The 23,139-nt window shown below is 43.4% G+C and overlaps 1 protein-coding gene across 1 annotated transcript in view; it reads left to right on the top strand.

The window, feature by feature from the left end:
• LOC124034248 (pleckstrin homology domain-containing family A member 2-like) overlaps positions 1-22,107 on the top strand; it is a 29,494-nt gene extending 7,387 nt beyond the window's left edge. Inside the window, exons 3-12 of the mRNA XM_046347158.1 lie at positions 291-347; positions 453-501; positions 12,485-12,582; positions 18,111-18,239; positions 18,350-18,451; positions 18,566-18,634; positions 18,918-18,988; positions 19,088-19,151; positions 19,565-19,642; positions 19,820-22,107. Coding sequence (XP_046203114.1) covers positions 291-347; positions 453-501; positions 12,485-12,582; positions 18,111-18,239; positions 18,350-18,451; positions 18,566-18,634; positions 18,918-18,988; positions 19,088-19,151; positions 19,565-19,642; positions 19,820-20,290 — 1,188 coding nt within the window. The 3' untranslated portion in view covers positions 20,291-22,107. The remainder of the gene's footprint in view (positions 1-290; positions 348-452; positions 502-12,484; positions 12,583-18,110; positions 18,240-18,349; positions 18,452-18,565; positions 18,635-18,917; positions 18,989-19,087; positions 19,152-19,564; positions 19,643-19,819) is intronic.
• Positions 22,108-23,139: the final 1,032 nt, after the last annotated feature.

Here is a 23,139-nt window from a genome sequence, read left to right on the forward strand (position 1 = left end):
AGCTAACTGGCTAAATATATAAGTCAAGATTCTTGGTTACAGCAGAGACATTCAATCCCCTCCTGGATCAAGATCCCTGTTGCCTCAATTGTGTTGTGCGTCCCCTCAAAAAAGTATATATACAGGTATATATGTTTATTTGATAATTTATAGAAGCCCTTGTGTGCACATTCAGTAATACTGTATACCCCGGTATGGTACAGAAACGGTATGAAAATCTGGTTACCGCCCCACACTACTTGTTGCGTTACTGTGTTTATTACACTGTTGTGTTGTATGTCTGCCTCTAGAACCTTCCTAGTGGAGCGAACGCAGTTGGGATTCTGCAGCTGACATACATCTCCAAGGTAACAACACCCTTAAACCGACTACTTAGTAAGGGCAATGTTTTTGATTGATTCCAGACTCTCATCTTCTCTCTCATCTCATCTGCTCCTCTGTTCGGGGGTTAGGTGAGCGAGGCCACAGGGAAACAGAAGTCCAAGACTGAGTTCTGCTTTGGTGAGTCAAAGTGTTTGTTTGAGTGCTTCTGTTTGCGTGAGTATGAGAGTGTAAGGTCTTCTCATGGCCCTGGTGAAACACGTACAGTGAAATGGGGCGGCAGCGTAGCCTAATGGGGCGGCAGCGTAGCCTAATGGGGCAGCAGCGTAGCCTAATGGGGCGGCAGCGTAGCCTAGTGGGGCGGCAGCGTAGCCTAGTGGGGCGGCAGCGTAGCCTAGTGGGGCGGCAGCGTAGCCTAATGGGGCGGCAGCGTAGCCTAGTGGGGCGGCAGCGTAGCCTAGTGGGGCGGCAGCGTAGCCTAGTGGGGCGGCAGCGTAGCCTAGTGGGGCGGCAGCGTAGCCTAGTGGGGCGGCAGCGTAGCCTAGTGGGGCGGCAGCGTAGCCTAGTGGGGCGGCAGCGTAGCCTAGTGGGGCGGCAGCGTAGCCTAGTGGGGCGGCAGCGTAGCCTAGTGGGGCGGCAGCGTAGCCTAGTGGGGCGGCAGCGTAGCCTAGTGGTTAGAGTGTTGGACTAGTATCCGAAAGGTTGCAAGATTGAATCACCGAGCTGACATGGTACAAATCTGCCGTTCTGCCCCTGAACAAGGCAGTTAACCCACTGTTCCTAGGCCATCATTGAAAATAAGAATTTGTTCTTAACTGACTTGCCCAGTTAAATAAAGGTAAAATAAAAAATAAATATGAATCGTTCCATTTCATTTCAACAAGCCATGACACCCACCATCTCAGATTGTTCTGAAATTGTTTCTGTAGTTTGAAACATTAGCATTCTTTAAAGTGTTTGGGAGAGATTGAGATACATTGTCTAGATAAAGAAAGATCCTGTCTGCGTATAATGACATGATGTTATCCGTAGAATTTGGGTAATTTATTTGGATTGCCGAACTGCCTGGGTCAGGGGCTCCATAGACAGGTTGGTTGTTTAGCAACTCAACCGATATGCGTGCAACTGTGGGGCAAAACAGACGGGGTTCGTTTCGATTGTTGACAATATACATTTGAAGTCGGAAGTTTAAATACACCTTAGCCAAATGCATTTAAACTCAGTTTTTCACAATTCCTGACAATTAATTCCCTGTCTTAGGTCAGTTAGGATCACCACTTTATTTTAAGAATGTGAAATGTCAGAATAATAGTAGAGAGAATGATTTATTTCAGCTTTTATTTATTTCATCACATTCTCAGTGGGTCAGAAGTTTACATGCACTCAATTAGTATTTGGTAGCATTGCCTTTAAATTGTTTAACTTGGGTCAGATGTTTTGGGTAGCCTTCCACAAGCTTCCCATCATAAGTTGGGTGCATTTTGGCCCATTCCTCCTGACAGAGCTGGTGTAACTGAGTCAGGTTTGGAGGCCTTCTTGCTCGCACATGCTTTTTCAGTTCTGCCCACACATTTTCTTTGGGATTTAGTTCAGGGCTTTGTGATGTCCACTCCAATACCTTGACTTTGTTGTCCTTAATCTATTTTTGCCACAACTTTGGAAGTATGCTTGGGTCATTGTCCATTTGTAAGACCCATTTGCGACCAATCTTTAACGTCCTGACTGATGTCTTGAGATGTTGCGTCAATATATCCACTTAATTTCCCCTCCTCATTAAGCCATCTATTTTGTGAAGTGCACCAGTCCCTCTTGCAGCAAAGCACCCCCACAACATGATGCTGCCACCCCCCGTGCTTCACGGTTGGTGTTCTTCGGTTTGCAAGCCTCCCCCTTTTTCCTCCAAACATAACGATGGTCATTATGGACAAACAGGACAAACAGTTCTTTTTTTTTTTCATCAGACCAGAGGACATTTCTCCAAAAAATCCGATCTTTGTCCCTATGTGCAGTTGCAAACCATGGTTTGGCTTTTTTTATGGTGGTTTTGGAGCAGTGGCTTCTTCCTTGCTGAGTGGCCTTTCAGGTTATGTCGATATAGGACTCATTTTACTGTGGACATAGATACTTTTTTTACCTGTTTCCTCCAGCATCTTCACAAGGTCCTTTGCTGTTGTTCTGGGATTGATTTACACTTTTCGCACCAAAGTCCGTTCATCTCTAGGAGACAGAACGTGTCTCCTTCCTGAGCGGTATGAAGAATGCGCGGTCCCATGGTGTTTATACTTGCGTACTATTGTTTGTACAGTTGAATGTGTTACCTTCAAGCATTTGGCAATTGCTTCCAAGGATGAAGCACACTTGTGGAGGTCTACAATTTGTTTTCTGAGGTCTTGGCTGATTTCTTTTGATTTTCCCATGATGTCAAGCAAAGAGGCACTGGGTTTGAAGGTATGCCTTGAAATACATCCACAGGTACACCTCCAATTGACTCAAATGATGTCAATTAGCCTATCAGAAGCCTCTAAAGCCATGACATAATTTTCTGGAATTTACCAAGCTGTTTAAAAGCACAGTCAACTTAGTGTATTTAAACTTCTGACCCACTGGAATTGTGATACAGTGAAATAATCTGTCTATAAACAATTGTTGCAAAAATTACTTGTCATGCACAAAGTAGATGTGCTAATTGACTTGACAAAACTATAGTTTGTTAACAAGAAATGTATGGAGTGGTTAAAAAATGAGTTTTAAAGACTCCAACCTAAGTGTATGTAAACTTCCTACTTCAACTGTATATGTATCTTATCCAGAAAGACTTACAGTAGTGAGTCTTTACTTTTTGTACTGGTCCCGCATGGGAATTGAACCCACAACCCTGGCGTTGCAAGTGCCATCCTCTATCAACTGAGCCACATGGCACCCATGTAAGTGATATTTAATCTCCAATGTTTATTGAATAAATAAATGCATTTGCACAATGAGCACTTGTTGTCTCTCAAATACACCATTACAGTTGTTGGTTAGCTAGCAATAATGTTTTTGCCATATTAGCATTGACATGAAATCAGTCAAAATACCTCAAAACAAGACAGCTATCAAGAACAAGATGAAATGAGCCACTTACGATTCCCCACATGCCAGTTTCTTGTCATTCTTGCTAGCAAACTGGCCATCTAGAATCACAACAACACTGACTTCTGCCCGATGAAACAGCGCACATCGTTTTTGTGACTATCAGCTAACCCATCTATAGACAATTTATTTTATTTTATTTTTTATTTTACCTTTATTTAACCAGGTAGGCTAGTTGAGAACAAGTTCTCATTTGCAACTGCGACCTGGCCAAGATAAAGCATAGCAGTGTGAACAGACAACACAGTTACACATGGAGTAAACAATTAACAAGTCAATAACACAGTAGGGGAAAAAAAGAAAAGGGGGAGTCTATATACATTGTGTGCAAAAGGCATGAGGTAGGCGAATAATTACAATTTTGCAGATTAACACTGGAGTGATAAATGATCAGATGGTCATGTACAGGTAGAGATATTGGTGTGCAAAAGAGCAGAAAAATAAATAAATAAAAACAGTATGGGGAAAAATGGGTGGGCTATTTACTGATAGACTATGTACAGCTGCAGCGATCGGTTAGCTGCTCAGATAGCAGATGTTTGAAGTTGGTGAGGGAGATAAAAGTCTCCAACTTCAGTGATTTTTGCAATTCGTTCCAGGCACAGGCAGCAGAGAACTGGAACGAAAGGCGGCCAAATGAGGTGTTGGCTTTAGGGATGATCAGTGAGATACACCTGCTGGAGCGCGTGCTACGGATGGGTGTTGCCATCGTGACCAGTGAACTGAGATAAGGCGGAGCTTTACCTAGCATGGACTTGTAGATGACCTGGAGCCAGTGGGTCTGGCGACTAATATGTAGCGAGGGCCAGCCGACTAGAGCATACAAGTCGCAGTGGTGGGTGGTATAACGTGCTTTAGTGACAAAACGGATGGCACTGTGATAAACTACATCCAGTTTGCTGAGTAGAGTGTTGGAAGCAATTTTGTAGATGAAGTCGAGGATCGGTAGGATAGTCAGTTTTACTCGGGTAAGTTTGGCGGTGTGAGTGAAGGAGGCTTTGTTGCTGAATAGAAAGCCGACTCTTGATTTGATTTTCGATTGGAGATGTTTGATATGAGTCTGGAAGGAGAGTTTACAGTCTAGCCAGACACCTAGGTACTTATAGATGTCCACATTTTCAAGGTTGGAACCATCCAGGGTGGTGATGCTGGTCAGGCGTGCGGGTGCAGGCAGCGAACGGTTGAAAAGCATGCATTTGGTTTTACTAGCGTTTAAGAACAGTTGGAGGCCACAGAAGGAGTGTTGTATGGCATTGAAGCTCGTTTGGAGGTTAGATAGCACAGTGTCCAAGGACTGGCTGGAAGTATATAGAATGGTGTCGTCTGCGCAGAGCTGGATCAGGGAATCGCCCGCAGCAAGAGCAACATCATTGATATATACAGAAAAAAGAGTCGGCCCGAGGATAGAACCCTGTGGTACCCCCATAGAGACTGCCAGAGGACCGGACAGCATGCCCTCCGATTTGACACACTGAACTCTGTCTGCAAAGTAATTGGTGAACCAGGCAAGGCAGTCATCCGAAAAACTGAGGCTACTGAGTCTGCCGATAAGAATATGGTGATTGACCGAGTTCGAAAGCCTTGGCAAGGTCCATGAAGACGGCTGCACAGTACTGTCTTTTATCGATGGCGGTTATGATATCGTTTAGTACCTTGAGCGTGGCTGAGGTGCACCCGTGACCGGCTCGGAAACCAGATTGCACAGCGTAGAAGGTACGGTGGGATTCGAGATGGTCAGTGACCTGTTTGTTGACTTGGCTTTCGAAGACCTTAGATAGGCAAGGCAGGATGGATATAGGTCTGTAACAGTTTGGGTCCAGGGTGTCTCCCCCTTTGAAGAGGGGGATGACTGCGGCAGCTTTCCAATCCTTGGGGATCTCAGAGGATATGAGAGGTTGAACAGGCTGGTAATAGGGGTTGCAACAATGGCGGCAGATAGTTTCACAAATAGAGGGTCCAGATTGTCAAGCCCAGCTGATTTGTACGGGTCCAGGTTTTGCAGCTCTTTCAGAACATCTGCTATCTGGATTTGAGTAAAGGAGAACCTGGAGAGGCTTGGGCGAGTAGCTGCGGGGGGGCGGAGCTGTTTGCCGAGGTTGGAGTAGCCAGGCGGAAGGCATGGCCAGCCGTTGAGAAATGCTTGTTGAAGTTTTCGATAATCATGGATTTATCAGTGGTGACCGTGTTACCTAACCTCAGTGCAGTGGGCAGCTGGGAGGAGGTGCTCTTGTTCTCCATGGACTTCACAGTGTCCCAGAACTTTTTGGAGTTGGAGCTACAGGATGCAAACTTCTGCCTGAAGAAGCTGGCCTTAGCTTTCCTGACTGACTGCGTGTATTGGTTCCTGTCTTCCCTGAACAGTTGCATATCACGGGAACTATTCGATGCTATTGCAGTCCGCCACAGGATGTTTTTGTGCTGGTCGAGGGCAGTCAGGTCTGGAGTGAACCAAAGGCTATATCTGTTCTTAGTTCTGCATTTTTTGAACGGAGCATGCTTATCTAAAATGGTGAGGAAGTTACTTTTAAAGAATGACCAGGCATCCTCAACTGACGGGATGAGGTCAATGTCCTTCCAGGATACCCGGGCCAGGTCGATTAGAAAGGCCTGCTCACAGAAGTGTTTTAGGGAGCGTTTGACAGTGATGAGGGGTGGTAGTTTGACTGCGGCTCCATAGCGGATACAGGCAATGAGGCAGTGATCGCTGAGATCCTGGTTGAAGACAGCGGAGGTGTATTTGGAGGGCCAGTTGGTCAGGATGACGTCTATGAGGGTGCCCTTGTTTACAGATTTAGGGTTGTACCTGGTGGGTTCCTTGATGATTTGTGTGAGATTGAGGGCATCTATCTTAGATTATAGGACTGCCGGGGTGTTAAGCATATCCCAGTTTAGGTCACCTAACAGAACAAACTCTGAAGCTAGATGGGGGGCGATCAATTCACAAATGGTGTCCAGGGCACAGCTGGGTGCTGAGGGGGGTCGGTAGCAGGCGGCAACAGTGAGAGACTTATTTCTGGAGAGAGAAATTTTCGAAATTAGTAGTTCGAACTGTATGGGTATGGACCTGGAAAGTATGACATTACTTTGCAGGCTATCTCTGCAGTAGACTGCAACTCCTCCCCCTTTGGCAGTTCTATCTTGACGGAAGATGTTATAGTTGGGTATGGAAATCTCAGAATTTTTGGTGGCCTTCCTGAGCCAGAATTCAGACACGGCAAGGACATCAGGGTTAGCAGAGTGTGCTAATGCGGTGAGTAAAACAAACTTAGGGAGGAGGCTTCTGATGTTGACATGCATGAAGCCAAGGCTTTTTCGATCATAGAAGTCAACAAATGAGGGTGCCTGGGGACATGCAGGGCCTGGGTTTACCTCCACATCACCCGCGGAACAGAGGAGGAGTAGTATGAGGGTGCGGCTAAAGGCTATCAAAACTGGTCGCCTAGAGCGTTGGGGACAGAGAATAAAAGGAGCAGATTTCTGGGCATGGTAGAATATATTCAGGGCATAATGCGCAGACAGGGATATGGTGGGGTGCGGGTACAGCGGAGGTAAGCCCAGGCACTGGGTGATTATGAGAGAGGTTGTATCTCTGGACATGCTGGTTGTAATGGGTGAGGTCACCGCATGTGTGGGAGGTGGGACAAAGGAGGTATCAGGGGTATGAAGAGTGGAACTAGGGGCTCCATTGTAAACTAAAACAATGATAACTAACCTGAACAACAGTATACAAGGAATATTGACATTTGAGAGAGACATACAGCGAGGCACACAGTAATCACAGGTGTTGAATTGGGAGAGCTAGCTAAAACAGTAGCTAAAACAGTAGGTGAGACAACAGCTAATCAGCTTGCACAACAACAGCAGGTAAAATGGCGTTGACTAGGCAGAGCGGGTCGGATTAACTACACACAGAGCCTGAGTGTGGCTGGGGCCGACAGATAAAACATAAACAAGCAGAATGGAGTACCGTGATTAATGGACAGTCCAGCATGCATCAGCTATGTAGCCAAGTGATCAGTGTCCAGCGGTGGATGGGGCAGGGAAGCTGGACTGGCGAGTGTTATCCAGGTTTTAAAAAACTGTCTGGCTGTGCAAAAGGTAAAAGCAGTGGCTAACAATGACTAAATAGCTTGTAGTTAGTTAGCTGGTTCGCTTCTGGAGGTTCTTGAGTGTGTTCTAAAAATTAAAAATAATGGCGAGGTGATAATAGCAGAGGTGAGATGTGATCACCTTGCCTGCTACTTCTAGTTATTCTGAACGGAGCCAGTATTGCCTGTCATTACTATGGCTGAGGGATTGGCATATAGTAGTTTAAACATGTGTTAAGGTGGGCCTTTGCGCTTCAGCAAGCAAAGGAACAAAGGGGTGCTCAACAACAATGACAAAAATAAGGAATGGTTTACTAAGAAAAACTTTGCTTGATTATTTTGGTATCCATCTGTGTCTCCAGATTCCCAGACACACACATATCACTTATGTATATTTTGACATGGCCTATTGATTAACAAAACACAATATCTATCTTATTATGTTATGCTATAATTTGCCATTTACCTTGAAACATATTATAATTTTTTACATTGTGTCTCAATTGGCCACTAGGCTATACATCGAAGCTATGTGCAATGGTCAGGTCACTCTGAGGAAGATGTGAGCTTGACGACAAAACGTCAAGTCACCTGTTCGCATCCTGTACAATTGATTTCTTATTGCTCAATTTAATCCATCTCTGTATTTTTTTGTTGAGTGCTCAAACTTCTTTTTATCTCAAATTAGTCGTTTTGGAAGTTTTTTTCTTGGTAAGCCATTTTAAGTATTTTAGTCATATTAATGAAATTGGTGCCAAGTCCCATATGTTCCAAAACCGACCATATATGGTATAAAATATGACAATTTTAGTCTATCAAAAGTTTTTTTGTGTCGATAGAGAGAACTGCACAAGCAGCTTTGGTTTCTGATGAAGCATGTAAGACTGGGATCATCAACTAGATTGAGCCGCAGGCCAATTTTTTTCTTAAGTGGATGGTAAGGGGGCTGGAACATAATTACAAATATTTTGTAGACTGCAAATTGACTGCAAGAAGCAGAATTTCAAACCTTGTTTACATTTGCAGGTTTTTTTCTGGATCAAAATAGGGCTTAGGTGGTGGTAGTGGTGTGGCCATCAGCATGGCCAATGGTGCTGTCGCCAACTGAAAATGTAAAAATCCCCCGTGTTGTCCTCAGTGACATTTTGCTGTTTTAAAGGTAATTTCCTGCAATTCTACACATTTTGCTATGAGGCTGAGAGAGAAATTAGCAGTTTTAAAGCACATTTTCTGCAATTCTACACATTTATGCTATGTGACTCAGACATTATAGCAAAACCATGCCACAAATACTCCTGAATGCATCATTTAACATTTTTTAGCTAGCTTGACTATCTAGCTTTTATTTTGTTGACTGTTAGTTCTCAAATATGATCTTATTAAAAAATATATAGGTCCCTTTTCTACATACTTTATATCTGGTTTTAGTCGTTTACGCAGAAAATGTTTTTCCAACCCAACAAATCATTTTTGGGGACATAGACGTCCCGAAAAAAACAATCAGGTGGCCCTGATGTACACTGAGTATACAATCATGTACACTGAGTATACAAAACATTAAGAACACCTTCCTGATATTAAGTTACACCCCCCCTGCCCCTTCTTTCCTTTTTCCCTCAGAACAGCCTCAATTGGTCAGGGCATGGACTGTACAAGGTGTCAAGTGTTCCACAGGGATGCTGGCCCATGTTGACTCCAATGCTTCCCACAGTTGTGTCAAGTTGGCTGGATGTCCTTTTGGGTGGTGGGTCATTCTTGATACACACGGGAAACTTTTGAATGTGAAAAAAACGCATTGTTGCAGTTCTTGACACAAACTACCATACGCTGTTCAAAGGCACTTAAATATTTAGTCTTGCCCATTCACCCTCTGAATGGCACACATACACAATCCATGTCTCAATTGTCTCAAGGCTTAAACATCCTTCTTTAACCTGTCTCCTCCCCTTCATCTACACTGATTTGAAGTGGATTTAACAAGTGACATCAATAAGGGATCATAGCGTTCTCCTGGTCAGTCTATATCATGGAAGGAGCAGATGTTTGTAATGTTTTGTATACACAGTGTATATCTCTCTATATGTGGAAATACTTTGGGACATATTTCCAAAATTAATATCAGTTGGAGCTGATTTATTTATTTATTTTTAACAATTTTTTTTAGAGTCCCTGATGTAAGATAAGTAATGGACGACAAAGGTTATCTGAGGATAATAATTTAACAAACCCGCTTTGGTCTGGATGTACCATTTTGGTAAAGTAAGTTTTGAGATGGAATGACAGAATGTTTGAAAATAACTGTATTTCTGTGTTTATCAAAGATGGTGAGAGCACTGTGTGGCATCTTTACCTTTTTCTTGAGTAAAACCAAAATTAGCGCAGTATTTCAAATGAAATGTGACATGCTCCGAATACAACAAGTGTAGGTAGACCTTACAGTGGAATGCTTACTTATAAGCCCTTAACCAACAATGCAGTTTTAACAACAACAAATAATTAAGGAGCAGCAGTAAATAACAGTAGCGGGGCTTTATACAGGGTATACTGGTACAGAGTCAATGTGGAGGCTATATACAGGGTATACCGGTACAGAGTCAATGTGGAGGCTATATACAGGGTTTACCGGTACAGAGTCAATGTGGAGGCTATATACAGGGTATACCGGTACAGAGTCAATGTGGAGGCTATATACAGGGTATACCGGTACAGAGTCAATGTGGAGGCTTTATACAGGGTTTACCGGTACAGAGTCAATGTGGAGGCTATATACAGGGTATACCGGTACAGAGTCAATGTGAAGGCTATATACAGGGTGTACCGGTACAGAGTCAATGTGGAGGCTTTATACAGGGTATACCGGTACAGAGTCAATGTGTCAATGTGCAGGGGCACTGGTGTTGAGGTAATTATGTACATGCAGGTAGGGTTATTAAAGTGGTAATAACAGAGAGTAGCAAAAGCATAAGGGGGGATTGCAAATACTCTGGGTAGTCATTTGATTAGCTGTTCGGGAGTCTTATGGCTTGGGGGTAGAAGCTGTTTGGAAGCCTCTTGAACCTAGACTTGGCGCTCCGGTACAGCTTGCCGTGCGGTAGGAGAGAGAACAGTCTATGACTAGGGTGGCTGGAGTCTGACCATTTTTAGGGCCTTCCTTTGACACCGCCTGGTATGGAGGTCCTGGATGGCAGGAAGCTTGGCCCCGGTGGTGTACTGGGCCGTACACACTACCCTCTGTAGTGCCTTGCGGTCGGAGGCTGAGCAGTTGCCATACCAGGCAGTGATGCTCTCGATTGTGCAGCTGTAAAACCTTTTTGAGGATCTAAGGACCCATGCCAAATCTTTTATTTACTTTCCTTCCAAATGACCCTTTGATTGGCTGTGTTAATCATTTCCAGTAATAGTTGATCGGTTGGTTCCAAAATATTAAATAGACCTCAGAAGGAATACTGTCCCAACCAGGTGATTTGTCTTTATTCATGCTATCCAATGCCCTTTTTAAGTTCATGGAGAGAGATTTGGGCTCAAATCAAACCTGTTTCAGTTGAGAGAAGAAGGGTTCTTACATTTTTAAAAAGGACTCCGTCTGGCTTTGAGTGGATTTACAATCAGAGGGGTACAATTCTTTATAGAAACGGGGAAACTTTGTCACGTGTGCTCCCTCTCTGGCCTCTAGGTCACCAGGCTGCTCGTTATGGGGCACACCTGTCACCATCGTTACGCGCACTTCCCTGACTCCATCACTTCCCTGATTTTATCTTCCCTATACAGTGGGGAGAACAAGTATTTGATACACTGCCGATTTTGCAGGTTTTCCTACTTACAAAGCATGTAGAGGTCTGTAATTTTTATCATAGGTACACTTCAACTGAGAGACGGAATCTAAAACAAAAATCCAGAAAATCACATTTGTATGATTTTTAAGTAATTCATTTGCATTTTATTGCATGACATACGTATTTGAAACATCAGAAAAGCAGAACTTAATATTTGGTACAGAAACCTTTGTTTGCAATTACAGAGATCATACGTTTCCTGTAGTTCTTGACCAGGTTTGCACACACTGCAGCAGGGATTTTGGCCCACTCCTCCATACAGACCTTCTCCAGATCCTTCAGGTTTCGGGGCTGTCGCTGGGCAATATGGACTTTCCGCTCCCTCCAAAGATTTTATTTGGGGTTCAGGTCTGGAGACTGGCCAGGCCACTCCAGGACCTTGAGATGCTTCTTACGGACCCACTCCTTAGTTGCCCTGGCTGTATGTTTTGGGTCGTTGTCATACTGGAAGACCCAGCCACGACCCATCTTCAATGCTCTTACTGAGGGAAGGAGGTTGTTGGCCAAGATCTTGCGATACATGGGCCCATCCATCCTCCCCTCAATACGGTGCAGTCGTCCTGTCCCCTTTGCAGAAAAGAATCCCCAAAGAATGATGTTTCCACCTCCATGCTTCACGGTAGGGATGGTGTTCTTGGGGTTGTACTCATCCTTCTTCTTCCTCCAAACACGGCGAGTGGAGTTTAGACCAAAAAGCTCTATTTTTTTTCATCAGACCACATGACCTTCTCCCATTCCTCCTCTGGATCATCCAGATGGTCATTGGCAAACTTCAGACTGGCTTGGTAGGAATACGTTTGGTCCGAATCAGATGTTGGGTACTATATTAATTGAATATTATCTGAATCCTATACATTTAAAATAGCCAATTTGGGTGCAATCGGTTAGCTTGATTTCTCATAGATTAAATGATATTTCAACAAAATAATGTTTCAGAAATGCTCATCGTATCTGTTGCTAAGAACAATCTAAGATGGTGGGTGTCAACCCTCTTTCTGGTGCTTCCTGAGGTGGAACAACCCAAGCCTGTTCTATCCTCCTTGCAATGATCAGTGCTATTATAACCTCTGTATTTATGTTCTGTATTTATGTATATAACTATGTCTGCAGTGATCAATGCAGTGTCTCGGCGTTATTTCCTCCATGCCAACGATGCTGCTGACCTGAAAGACTGGGTCCTCGCTCTGAACAAAGCTACCAAGATCACTGTGAGTACCCCAACTCCTGTAGCTAACGTTACCATTAACATATAGTGAGAGACAGGTAAATTTTCCCTTGTAATAATTAATTTAACAGCCTAGGTTTCTCAAATAACTGCCTCGCCTGGTTCACCAACTACTTCTCAGATAGAGTTCAGTGTGTCAAGTCGGAGGGCCTGTTGTCCGGACCTCTGGCAGCCTCTATGGGGGTGCCACGGGGTTCAATTCTCGGGCCGACTATTTTCTCTGTATATATCAATGATGTCGCTCTTGCTGCTGGTGATTCTCTGGTCCACCTCTACGCAGACGACACCATTTTGTATACTTCTGGCCCTTCTTTGGGCACTGTGTTAACTTGCCTCCAGACAGCTTCAATGCTATACAACACTCCTTCCGTGGCCTCCAACTGCTCTTAAATGCTAGTAAAACTAAATGCATGCTCTTTAACCGATCGCTGTCTGCACCCACCCGCCCAACTAGCATCACTACTCTGGACGGTTCTGACTTAGAATATGTGGACAACTACAAATAGCTAGGGGTCTGGTTAGACTGTAAACTCTCCTTCCAGACTCACATTAAGCATCTCCAATCCAAATTAAATCTAGAATCGGCTTCCTATTTCGCAACAAAGCATCCTTCACTCATGCTGCTAAACATACCCTCGTAAAACTGACTATCCTACCGATCCTTGACTTTGGCAATGTCATTTACAAAATAGCCTCCAACACTACTCAGTAAATTGGGTGCAGTCTATCACAGAGCCATTCGTTTTGTCACCAAAGCCCCATATACTACCCACCACTGCGACCTGTATGCTCTTGTTGGCATATTCATCGACAAACCCACTGGCTCCAGGTCATCTATAAGTCTTTGCTAGGTAAAGCCCCGCCTTATCTCCGATCACTGGTCACCATAGCAACACCCACCCATAGCACATGCTCCAGCAGGTATATGTCACTGGTCATCCCCAAAGCCAACTCCTCCTTTGGCTGATTTTCCTTCCAGTTCTCTGCTGCCAATGACTGGAACAAATTGCAAAAATCACTGAAGCTGGAGACTTATATCTCCCTCTACCTTTAAGCATCAGCTGTCAAATCTGTAAATAGCCCACCCAACTACCTCCCCATATTGTTATTTATTTTTGCTCTTTTGCACCCCAGTATCTCTACTTGCACATCTATCACTCCAATGTTTTATTATTTTGGCCTATTTATTGCCTTACCTCCCTAATCTTACTACATTTGCACACACTGTATATAGATTTTCTATTGTGTTATTGACTGTACATTTGTTTATCCCATGTGTAACTCTGTGTTGTTGTTTTTGACACACTGCTTTGCTTTATCTTGGCCAGGTCGCAGTTGTAAATGAGAACTTGTTCTCAACTGAGGTGAAATGCAAAATGCTTTCCACACACACACTGTTTATAATATAATACTGTATATACTGCACCATTTCCCCGATGCTTTTATCCAAAGTGACTTACATTCATGTGTGCATACATTTTATGTACATGTGGTCCCGGGAATCAAACCCTATCTTGGCGTTGGAAGTAGAGTTCTTCACTGAGCCACTTGTACCTGAATACCCGAGACCCGATCCGGGACCAGATCCAGAATTCTAAATAATGGCACGTCTCTGGGCCGGATCTGATTTGATTTTCACGGGTCCATTTGGAACGGGTATTAAAAAAGTGAATTAATGCATATCGGTTCCGGATGGGAATGTCCCAGGTCCATTTGGAACGGGTATTAAAAAAGTGAATTAATGCATATCTGTTCCGGATGGGAATGTCCCAGGTCCATTTGGAACAGGTATTAAAAAAGTGAATTCATGCATATCTGTTCCGGATGGGGATGTCCCAGGTCCATTTGGAACGGGTATTAAAAAAGTGAATTCATGCATATCTGTTCCGGATGGGAATGTCCCAGGTCCATTTGGAACGGGTATTAAAAAAGTGAATTCATGCATATCTGTTCCGGATGGGAATGTCCCAGGTCCATTTGGAACGGGTATTAAAAAAGTGAATGAATGCATATCTGTTCCGGATGGGAATGTCCCAGGTCCATTTGGAACGGGTATTAAAAAAGTGAATTCATGCATATCTGTTCCGGATGGGAATGTCCCAGGTCCATTTGGAACGGGTATTAAAAAAGTGAATTCATGCATATCTGTTCCGGATGGGAATGCCCCAGGTCCATTTGGAACGGGTATTAAGAAAGTGAATTCATGCATATCTGTTCCGGATGGGAATGCCCCAGGTCCATTTGGAACGGGTATTAAGAAAGTGAATTCCTGCATATCTGTTCCGGATGAGAATGCCCCAGGTCCATTTGGAACCGGTAATAAGAAAGTGAATTCATGCATATCTGTTCCGGATGGGAATGCCCCAGGTCCATTTCGGAACTTTTTGGACCCGTGAAGGCCTCTAGTTGCAAGTGCCATGCTCTACCAGGACCACACACATCTGCTGTTTGTCTGTGGAGCTGCCGTAAAAATCTGACACACACACACACACACACTTCTTGACCAGAGTTTAATGCTGAAGGCCTGTAACTCCTCCCCTCCACACTTCTACAGAAGGCTGAGAGCAGCAGTTAGTGGTTATGTCCCAATCTTTATTTTCTCTGTCTTTTTTTCTCCTGAAGTGTGCACTCGTTCACCACTCCACATACATTTGAAAACATTGGATTGGTGTAGGTCTAAAGGGAGTTTCCATATACAGTGCCTTGAGAAAGTATTCATACCCCTTGACTTGTTCCACATTTTGTTGTGTTACGTGAAAATAAAAACCAGGCTGTATCTACGCACTATACCCCATAATGACAAAGTGAAAACGTGTTTTTAGAAATGTTTGCAAATGTATTGAAAATTAAATTCAGAAATATCTCATTTACTTAAATATTCACACCCCTGAGTCAATACATGTTAGAATCTTCAAGCTCTGTCAAGTTGGTTGTTTATCATTGCTAGACAGCCATTTTCAAATCTTGCCATAGATTTTTGAGCTGATTTTAATTCAAAACTATAACTAGGCCACTCAGGAACATTCATGTCGTCTTGGTAAGCTACTCCGGTGTATATCAAATCACATTAACAGATGTTATTGCAGGGGTAGTGAAATGCTTGTGCTTCTATCTCCGACAGTGCAGTAATATCTAACAAGTAATATCTAACAAATTACACAACATATACCCAGTTCCCAATAAATCGAAGTAGAAATGAATTAAGACTATATATATATATGGATGAGCAACGTCAGAGCGGAACGGACTAAGATACAGTAGAATAGTATAGAAACAACAGTATATACATATGAGATGAGTAATGCAAGATACAGTATGTAAGCATTATTAAGTCAATGAGATACCGTAGAATAGTGTAGAAAACAGTATATTCCTATGAGATGAGCAATGCCAGATATGTAAACAGTATATTTGGCCTTTGTTTTAGGTTCTTGTGCTGCTGACAGTTGAAATTTGTCTCCCGGTGTTTTTGGAAAGCAGACTGAACACCAGGTTTTCCCCTAGGATTTTGCCTTTGCTTAGCTCTATTCCGTTTCTTTTTATCCCAAGAAACTCCAGAGTCCTTGCCGATGATAAGCATGCTCATAACATGATGCAGCCACCACCATGCTTTTAAATCTATAGTGTTGTACTCAGTGATGTGTTGTGTTGAATTTGCCTCAATTGTAACGCTTTGTATTCAGGACATCAAGTCAATTTATTTTTTTTTTTTTCCTTATTGCAAACAGAATGCATGTTTTAGAATATTTATGTTCTGTACAGGCTTGCTTATTTTCACTCTGTCATTTAGGTTAGTATTGTGGAGTAACTACACTTTATTTTTTTGAATTTTTTTACATTTAGTGTGTAGATCAGCTTTAATATTGCAGATAGATTGTAGTTTCCATCAATCTAATTGTCTGCATCACTTCCAATCCCCCATATATATTTTTTGCTTATATACACACACACACACACACACACACACACACACACACACACACCTTTAAAAATATATAGTTTCCTTTATTACCCTACCACCCTTCCCCCAATTGGAGCAAACTAATGAACAACAACGCTTAGGCCTGTATTTCCAGCTTATACAAACTATATACATTTTATGGACAGTCTATTTTACAATAGTTCTATTTTGTTTGTTTTTACTCCCGTCTTTCCTCAACATCTCCCATCTATTCCTGACTTCCATCCGGTTTGATTTCTATTTGCCATATATTTCAAACTGCTCTTTCATAGAAGTTCTTAACCTATATATGTTTACCGGGCACAGTATGTTTTACATTAATTATCTTGTTGTTATTAGTCCCAACCTTCAGCTCCATTAGACCCCTCCCATCTATCTCTTAACACCATCCATATTGGATTTCTATTTGCCATTCCGTTTCTTTTTATCACAAAAAAACTCTAGAGTCCTTGCCGATGACAAGCATACTCATAACATGATGCAGCCACTAGCATGCTTGTAAATCTATAGCGTGGTACTCAGTGATATGTTGTTGGATTTGCCTCAATCACAACGCTTTGTATTCAGGACATAGTTAGTAGTTCATTTATTTTATTTTTTATACTTTAGTGCTTTATTGCAAACAGAATGCAAGTTTTTTGTGTATTTTTATTCTGTACAGGCTTGCTTCTTTTCACTCTGTCATTTAGGTTAGTATTGTGGAGTAACTACACTTGTTGATCCATCCTCAGTTTTCTTCTATCACAGCCATTTTGCTCTGTAAAATCACCGTTGGCCTCATGATGAAATCCCTGAGTGGCTTCTTTCCTCTCCGGCAACTGAGTTAGGAAGGACGCCTGCATCTTTGTAGTGACTGGGTGTATTGATACACCATCCAAAGTCAAATTAATAACTTAACCATGCTCAAAAGGATATTCAATGCTTGCTTTTTTTAATCCACCTACCAATAGGTGCCCTTCTTTGTGAGGCATTGGAAAACCTCCCTGGGTTTTTTATTGACTGATCTTTGAACTAATTTGTAAAAATGTCTAAACATCATTCCACTTTGACATTATGGGATATTATGTGTAGGCCAGTGACACAAAATCTCTATTTAATCACATTTATATTCAGGCTGTAACACAACAAAATGTGGAAAAAGTCAATGGGTGCGAATACTTTCGTACAGCACTGTAGCAGTCATTTTCTTTCCAATCCATGAAGGGAAGTGTCACACTTCGGGAGGAAGGAGAGATTATTGGAACCCGTGTCAGAAAGGTCACCACTATCTGTGGCTCTGTGAGGCTGAAGTGTGATGCTGCTTTCTTCTCTATTGTCACCTGTCCTCACAAAACTCTCGCTCTTCCACTTCCTCTTTAACTGCCCTGTATTCCCAGTGAAGAAACCCTGTATGCCTTATGGGCCTTGTTTATCTCTCCATAAATGTGTTATAATGCATTTATAGTTTCATAGGATATCAATAAGTAAACCTGAATGGTAATGTGTTGTTGGCTAAAGGCCAACTGCTAGCTGTGTGTTTGACTTATTGCTCAAACTGTTGTTTTCTGTAGGTCCCTAAAGCAGGGCCTCTCCAGCCCAGATCAGAGGTTTCTACAGTAACCGGTGAGGCTGGGGGTAAGAGGCTGGCCTACAAGACTGAGATCATCGGGGGAGTGGTGGTACACACACCCATCTACCAGGTACTATGGTCTAGACCAAATATAATATTGCCATGATGACAGTGAAGATGGCGGTAATGATGATGTGATGATGATGATAGTTGTGAGGATGGTGATTGTATGTGTTGCAGAATGAGGGGGGAGAAATGGAGGTAGGGGACAGGAGGGTCTCCTCTGTAGGCAGTAGACCAGGTGTACTGAGGTGTGGCTATTGTGTCAAACAGGGTAATGTGGTGAGTATACACACACACACACACACACACACACACACACACACACACACACTCGTACACACACACACACTCGTACACACACACACTTTTGAACTAATCTGTTGTGTGTTTCAGAGGAAAAGCTGGAAGAGACGTTTCTTCACACTGGACCACAACGCTGTCAGTTACTACAAGTGTGAGATGGTGAGGTCATATCCTGTCCCTCTCCTCTGTGTGTGGCTCTGAGTGGTAACGCTGTTGCTGTTTAGACCTCACTGGGGTGTAATTACAGATGTCCTCATGGATTTGGGATAGGAAATACAAACCAAACCAATACATTCTAGGAGAAATCATGTGTCCTCCATGTTTAAGTCTTTGGTTCTGGTTTTGTGTGTTTAGTGTTCTGTGTGACAGATATGTCAGTGGAATAGAGTAAAGTGGTGTTTTTCTGATGTGTGTGTAACCTGCATTTGATATGTAATTTCAGGATAAGGAGCCCCTGAGAACTGTTTCTCTGAGAGACATTCAGAAGGTCCATGAGTGTCTGGTGAAATCTGGGTGAGAGTCACACACCTCTTTTTCTCTCGTTCTCTCGACACCAGACACAAACACACACAAACACAGAAGCTCAATGTCTTACCCACTCATCTCTGTCAGGGACCTGCTGATGAGAGATAACCTGTTTGAAATCATCACCAGCTCCAGGGTCTTCTACGTCCAGGTAGGAGGTGTGTGTGTGTGTGTGTGTGTGTGTGTGTGTGTGTGTGTGTGTGTGTGTGTGTGTGTGTGTGTGTGTGTGTGTGTGTGTGTGTGTGTGTGTGTGTGTGTGTGTGTGTGTGTGTGTGTGTGTGTGTTGTCAGTTGGGCTTCCAGCTGTGTTGACTCCTCTCTGGCTTGATGCTCTGTTGCTCATGTGTGGCCTTACTTCTGTTTTTGGAGAAATGGACAGGATGTTTTTTGTGAATTGGAGGAGTACTTTCCCAACACTTAACCGTAAGAACAATAACATCCCTTGTCCCCCCATGGGAGAACAGCTGACTAGGGGCAGGGGCCTCAGATCACAGAGAGGTGTGTGTGTGTGTGCTTACTGAGTTGTTTAAGCGTGATGTGTAAGCATGTGCTGGTTTTGTTGCAGACAGACACTCCAGAGGACATGCAGGGCTGGATCAGAGACATCGAGTTGAAGATACAGGATTTCAGAGGCCCTGCCAAGGTAGATTTAGATACATACAAAAGCCTCAAATCACAACTCCTCAGAATTTGCCCCACATGATCCGACGGGCCGACTAGCAATTCAGACCAGTACTATTAGTGGTCCTTATGGCATGCCCAAATGCAAGCGTGATTCAGTGGGGGAATTGGAAAAATGGAATCTCTCTCTCTCTCTCAGGGTTCTGCATTTACGTTTGCCTCCTCACTGTATCGCCATGGTAACTCCTCCCACCCACCCTCTGTGTTCCGTGGACGCCAGGGAGATGACAGGAGACCCCCACTAGTGAAGTCGTGTTCCGTGGCCCCGGGGTGGCAGCCCTGGACCCCCGTACCCCAAAGAGAGGCTCCCGCTCTGGGCACACTGGACAAGGACAGTCACTTTAGCAATCTGCCCTCCAGTCTTTCCTCTCGCTCCACCTCTTCCTCCACCTCCTCATCTTCATCCTCCCCCTCCACTCCCACTCTCATCCCACAAGGGGTCCCAGCTCCAGCCCTAGCCAGTGGTGTGGGGGTCCCAGCCTGCCCTGGCCCCATAGCTCCAGACCCCTCCAGCAGCCGGAGGAGACACCGCTCTCAGCCTCAGCCCCCCAAAGACCGCAGCTTCCCTTTCAGCCTGGACGATGATGGCATCCGCACCACCGACGTCTAGAACCAACCACTTCTAGAATCAACAAAACTCTGGATCCAACAATATATAAAAACCATCATCTAGAACCAATGTGTAGACAGACAAACAATGACACTTGTTTGAGTGCTTTCTACCGTTGAAAGACTGAACCTCCCTCCCCCACACCCTTCTCCTCTGCTTTAAGAGTTTCACAGGCCTGCTGCTGAAGCTACGTCTGCTGGGGGTCTGTTTGCTGAGGTAGCCCTGGTGGGGGAGGGTAGTGATGTAAACTGGGGTTCCTGGATGCGTTCTCTCACTGAGGGGTGTCTGAGTAGTGGCTGTGGGCTTTTGGTATAGAGGGTGACTCAGAGAGAGCAGTCTTGGACAAACTGGGAGGGGTTATCAGTATTAGAGTGTCTGGTGGAATGTGAAGGATATGTTATTTTATTGTACGATTTCCTCTTTAAACTTGAATGTAGTCCACCCAGGTACTGAGATGAAGGAAGGTGGATGCTGTGGTGGAGCCTGGTCTGTCTACCAAACACCCTCCACTAAGTCGAAGTCAGCTGGTCTTTTGCTTGTATTAACCAAGGCTACGTCCCATTTGGCACCCACTATGGGTCCTGGTCAAAAGTAGGACACTATATAATGAATATGGTGCCACTGCCAATTGGGACCAAACCCAACATGTTAGTGTCCGTGGCTCTGCCTGTAGACAGTCCTGCTCCCTTGTTAGACTGCATCCAATTGCGTCAAATCTCTACATCAGCAGCACATTTTGTATATACACTTTTAGCGTATTTCTACACGTTGTTCCACAAGCCTGGATTCTCTTGCTCAAATGCAAATGATCTACTATGGTATTGTGTCATGTCACATGTTGTGTTTTGCCTGCCTGCACCTCACCGACCCAGGTCCAGGTGTGCTTTTCCCTTCTCTTTAAACTTAACCTGTCATGTTTCTGATTCTGTACATAGACTCCTGTTATAAATCACAAACGTGTGTGTGTGTGTGTGTGTGTGTGTGTGTGTGTGTGTGTGTGTGTGTGTGTGTGTGTGTGTGTGTGTGTGTGTGTGTGTGTGTGTGTGTGTGTGTGTGTGTGTGTGTGTGTGTGTGTGTGTGTGTGTGGTGTGTGTGTCAGACATCGGTTCAAATACTATTTAATGTATTTGAATTAATTTGAAATGAAACATGTATTCAGATAACCTTTTATTTGAAAAAAAAACAAGTAGTTGAATATTGGAATGTATTTGGACTTACACTTGGAAAGTATTTGAAAATACTCAAATACACTCCCATACATTTAACCCAGTTATTTGAAAATAGCATTTGAATATACTTTTAAAATACAATTTGGTCGACGATTTGTTTTTTGTTTTTACAAATAACTCAAATAAAAGTACCTGTTTTGGGCTGTGTATTTGAAAACACTGAAATACACAGAAAAAAAGTATATAAATAACAAATGCCCAAATACACATGTATTTGAACCCAGAGTGTGTGTGTATCTGTATGTTGAGTTTATCATGGTTGACTGGCTGGTCAAACATATTAGAGACAGGATAATGTTTGTTTTTAAGTTAAGGCATCTTTGATTTCTGTATATGCTCTTTTAGCATTTTGCAGTACTGTAATTCCGGAAAGAGAAAGGTTAAATGCTAATGTCTGCTATTTCTAATGCAATTTCATGTATTTTGCTCTTTTGGTTACTGTTTTCTCTGATGAATTCCTGTGGTACAGTATTTCAGATGTAATGGACTGCCTTCTACCTCGTACCTGGTGTCCACTCACCTACCTGATCATAATGGTGTTGTTGTTTTACTTATAAGCAAGTGCATTAAATAATAAGACAAAAGCTTTTTAGTTCTGTTGTAAAGTTGTCTGATTTGGAACCAATCTAGTTTCGGCCAGTACTTTTGATGTGAAGTGAGTGTATGACCCACTCAGTCCTGCTATAATAGTAAATGTTTGCCATCCTGTGATCTGACAGTGTCACTGGTGTGCTGGATACAAGCAACACAAAGAACTTAACAGATGGTGTGAGAAAAAGACAGACAGAAATACAATTTCTCTCTCCTATTGTATCTCCTCTTCTCTCCTTCTCGTCTCTCTCCTCTTCTCTTATTCCTACCTCTCTCCTAGAGGTGAGATGAAGTGACCCCGGACCGTCCACCCTGGCCGGCCCCGCCAGAGGCTGTGTTAAGTGAAGTCTTTCACACGTCCAGTGCTGAAACCTGTGACCCAATGCTAACCCAGACCACCCCGCCTGGGGACATGCCTCCTGAGCTCTGTACCATGGTGGGGAAAGGTGTGAGCCACAGTAAAGGCCACATTAACACAGTAAAGGGCCTTAGAGCATCACAAATGTCAGCTGTGTTGACATGAGTTTTCAGCCTTTAAAGACTGACATCCCAGAAGTGATAAAGTATCCAACTGGAAGGAAGAGGCTTTTTAAAGGTAGCAGTTAAACAGGACTGACTGATGGAGGACAAGGAAGGTTGAGGAGGAGATAATGATGTCTAGGTGAGGAGGAGAATAATGTCTAGGAGAGGAGGGGGATAATAATGTCTAGGAGAGGAGGAGATAATGATGTCTAAGAGGGAAGATAATGATATCTAGGAGAGGAGGAGGAGGAGATAATGATGTCTAGGAGAGGAGGGGGATAATGTCTGGGAGAGGAGGAGATAATGATTTCTAGGAGAGGAGGATGATAATGATGTCTATGAGAGGAGGAGGATAATGATGTCTATGAGAGGAGGATAATAATGTATAGGAGAGGAGGAGGATAATGATGTCTATGAGAGGAGGAGGATAATAATGTCTATGAGAGGAGGAGGATAATGATGTCTATGAGAGGAGGATAATAATGTATAGGAGAGGAGGAGGATAAT

Source organism: Oncorhynchus gorbuscha, linkage group LG04, assembly GCF_021184085.1.
Source record: "Oncorhynchus gorbuscha isolate QuinsamMale2020 ecotype Even-year linkage group LG04, OgorEven_v1.0, whole genome shotgun sequence".
NCBI lineage: Eukaryota > Metazoa > Chordata > Actinopteri > Salmoniformes > Salmonidae > Oncorhynchus > Oncorhynchus gorbuscha.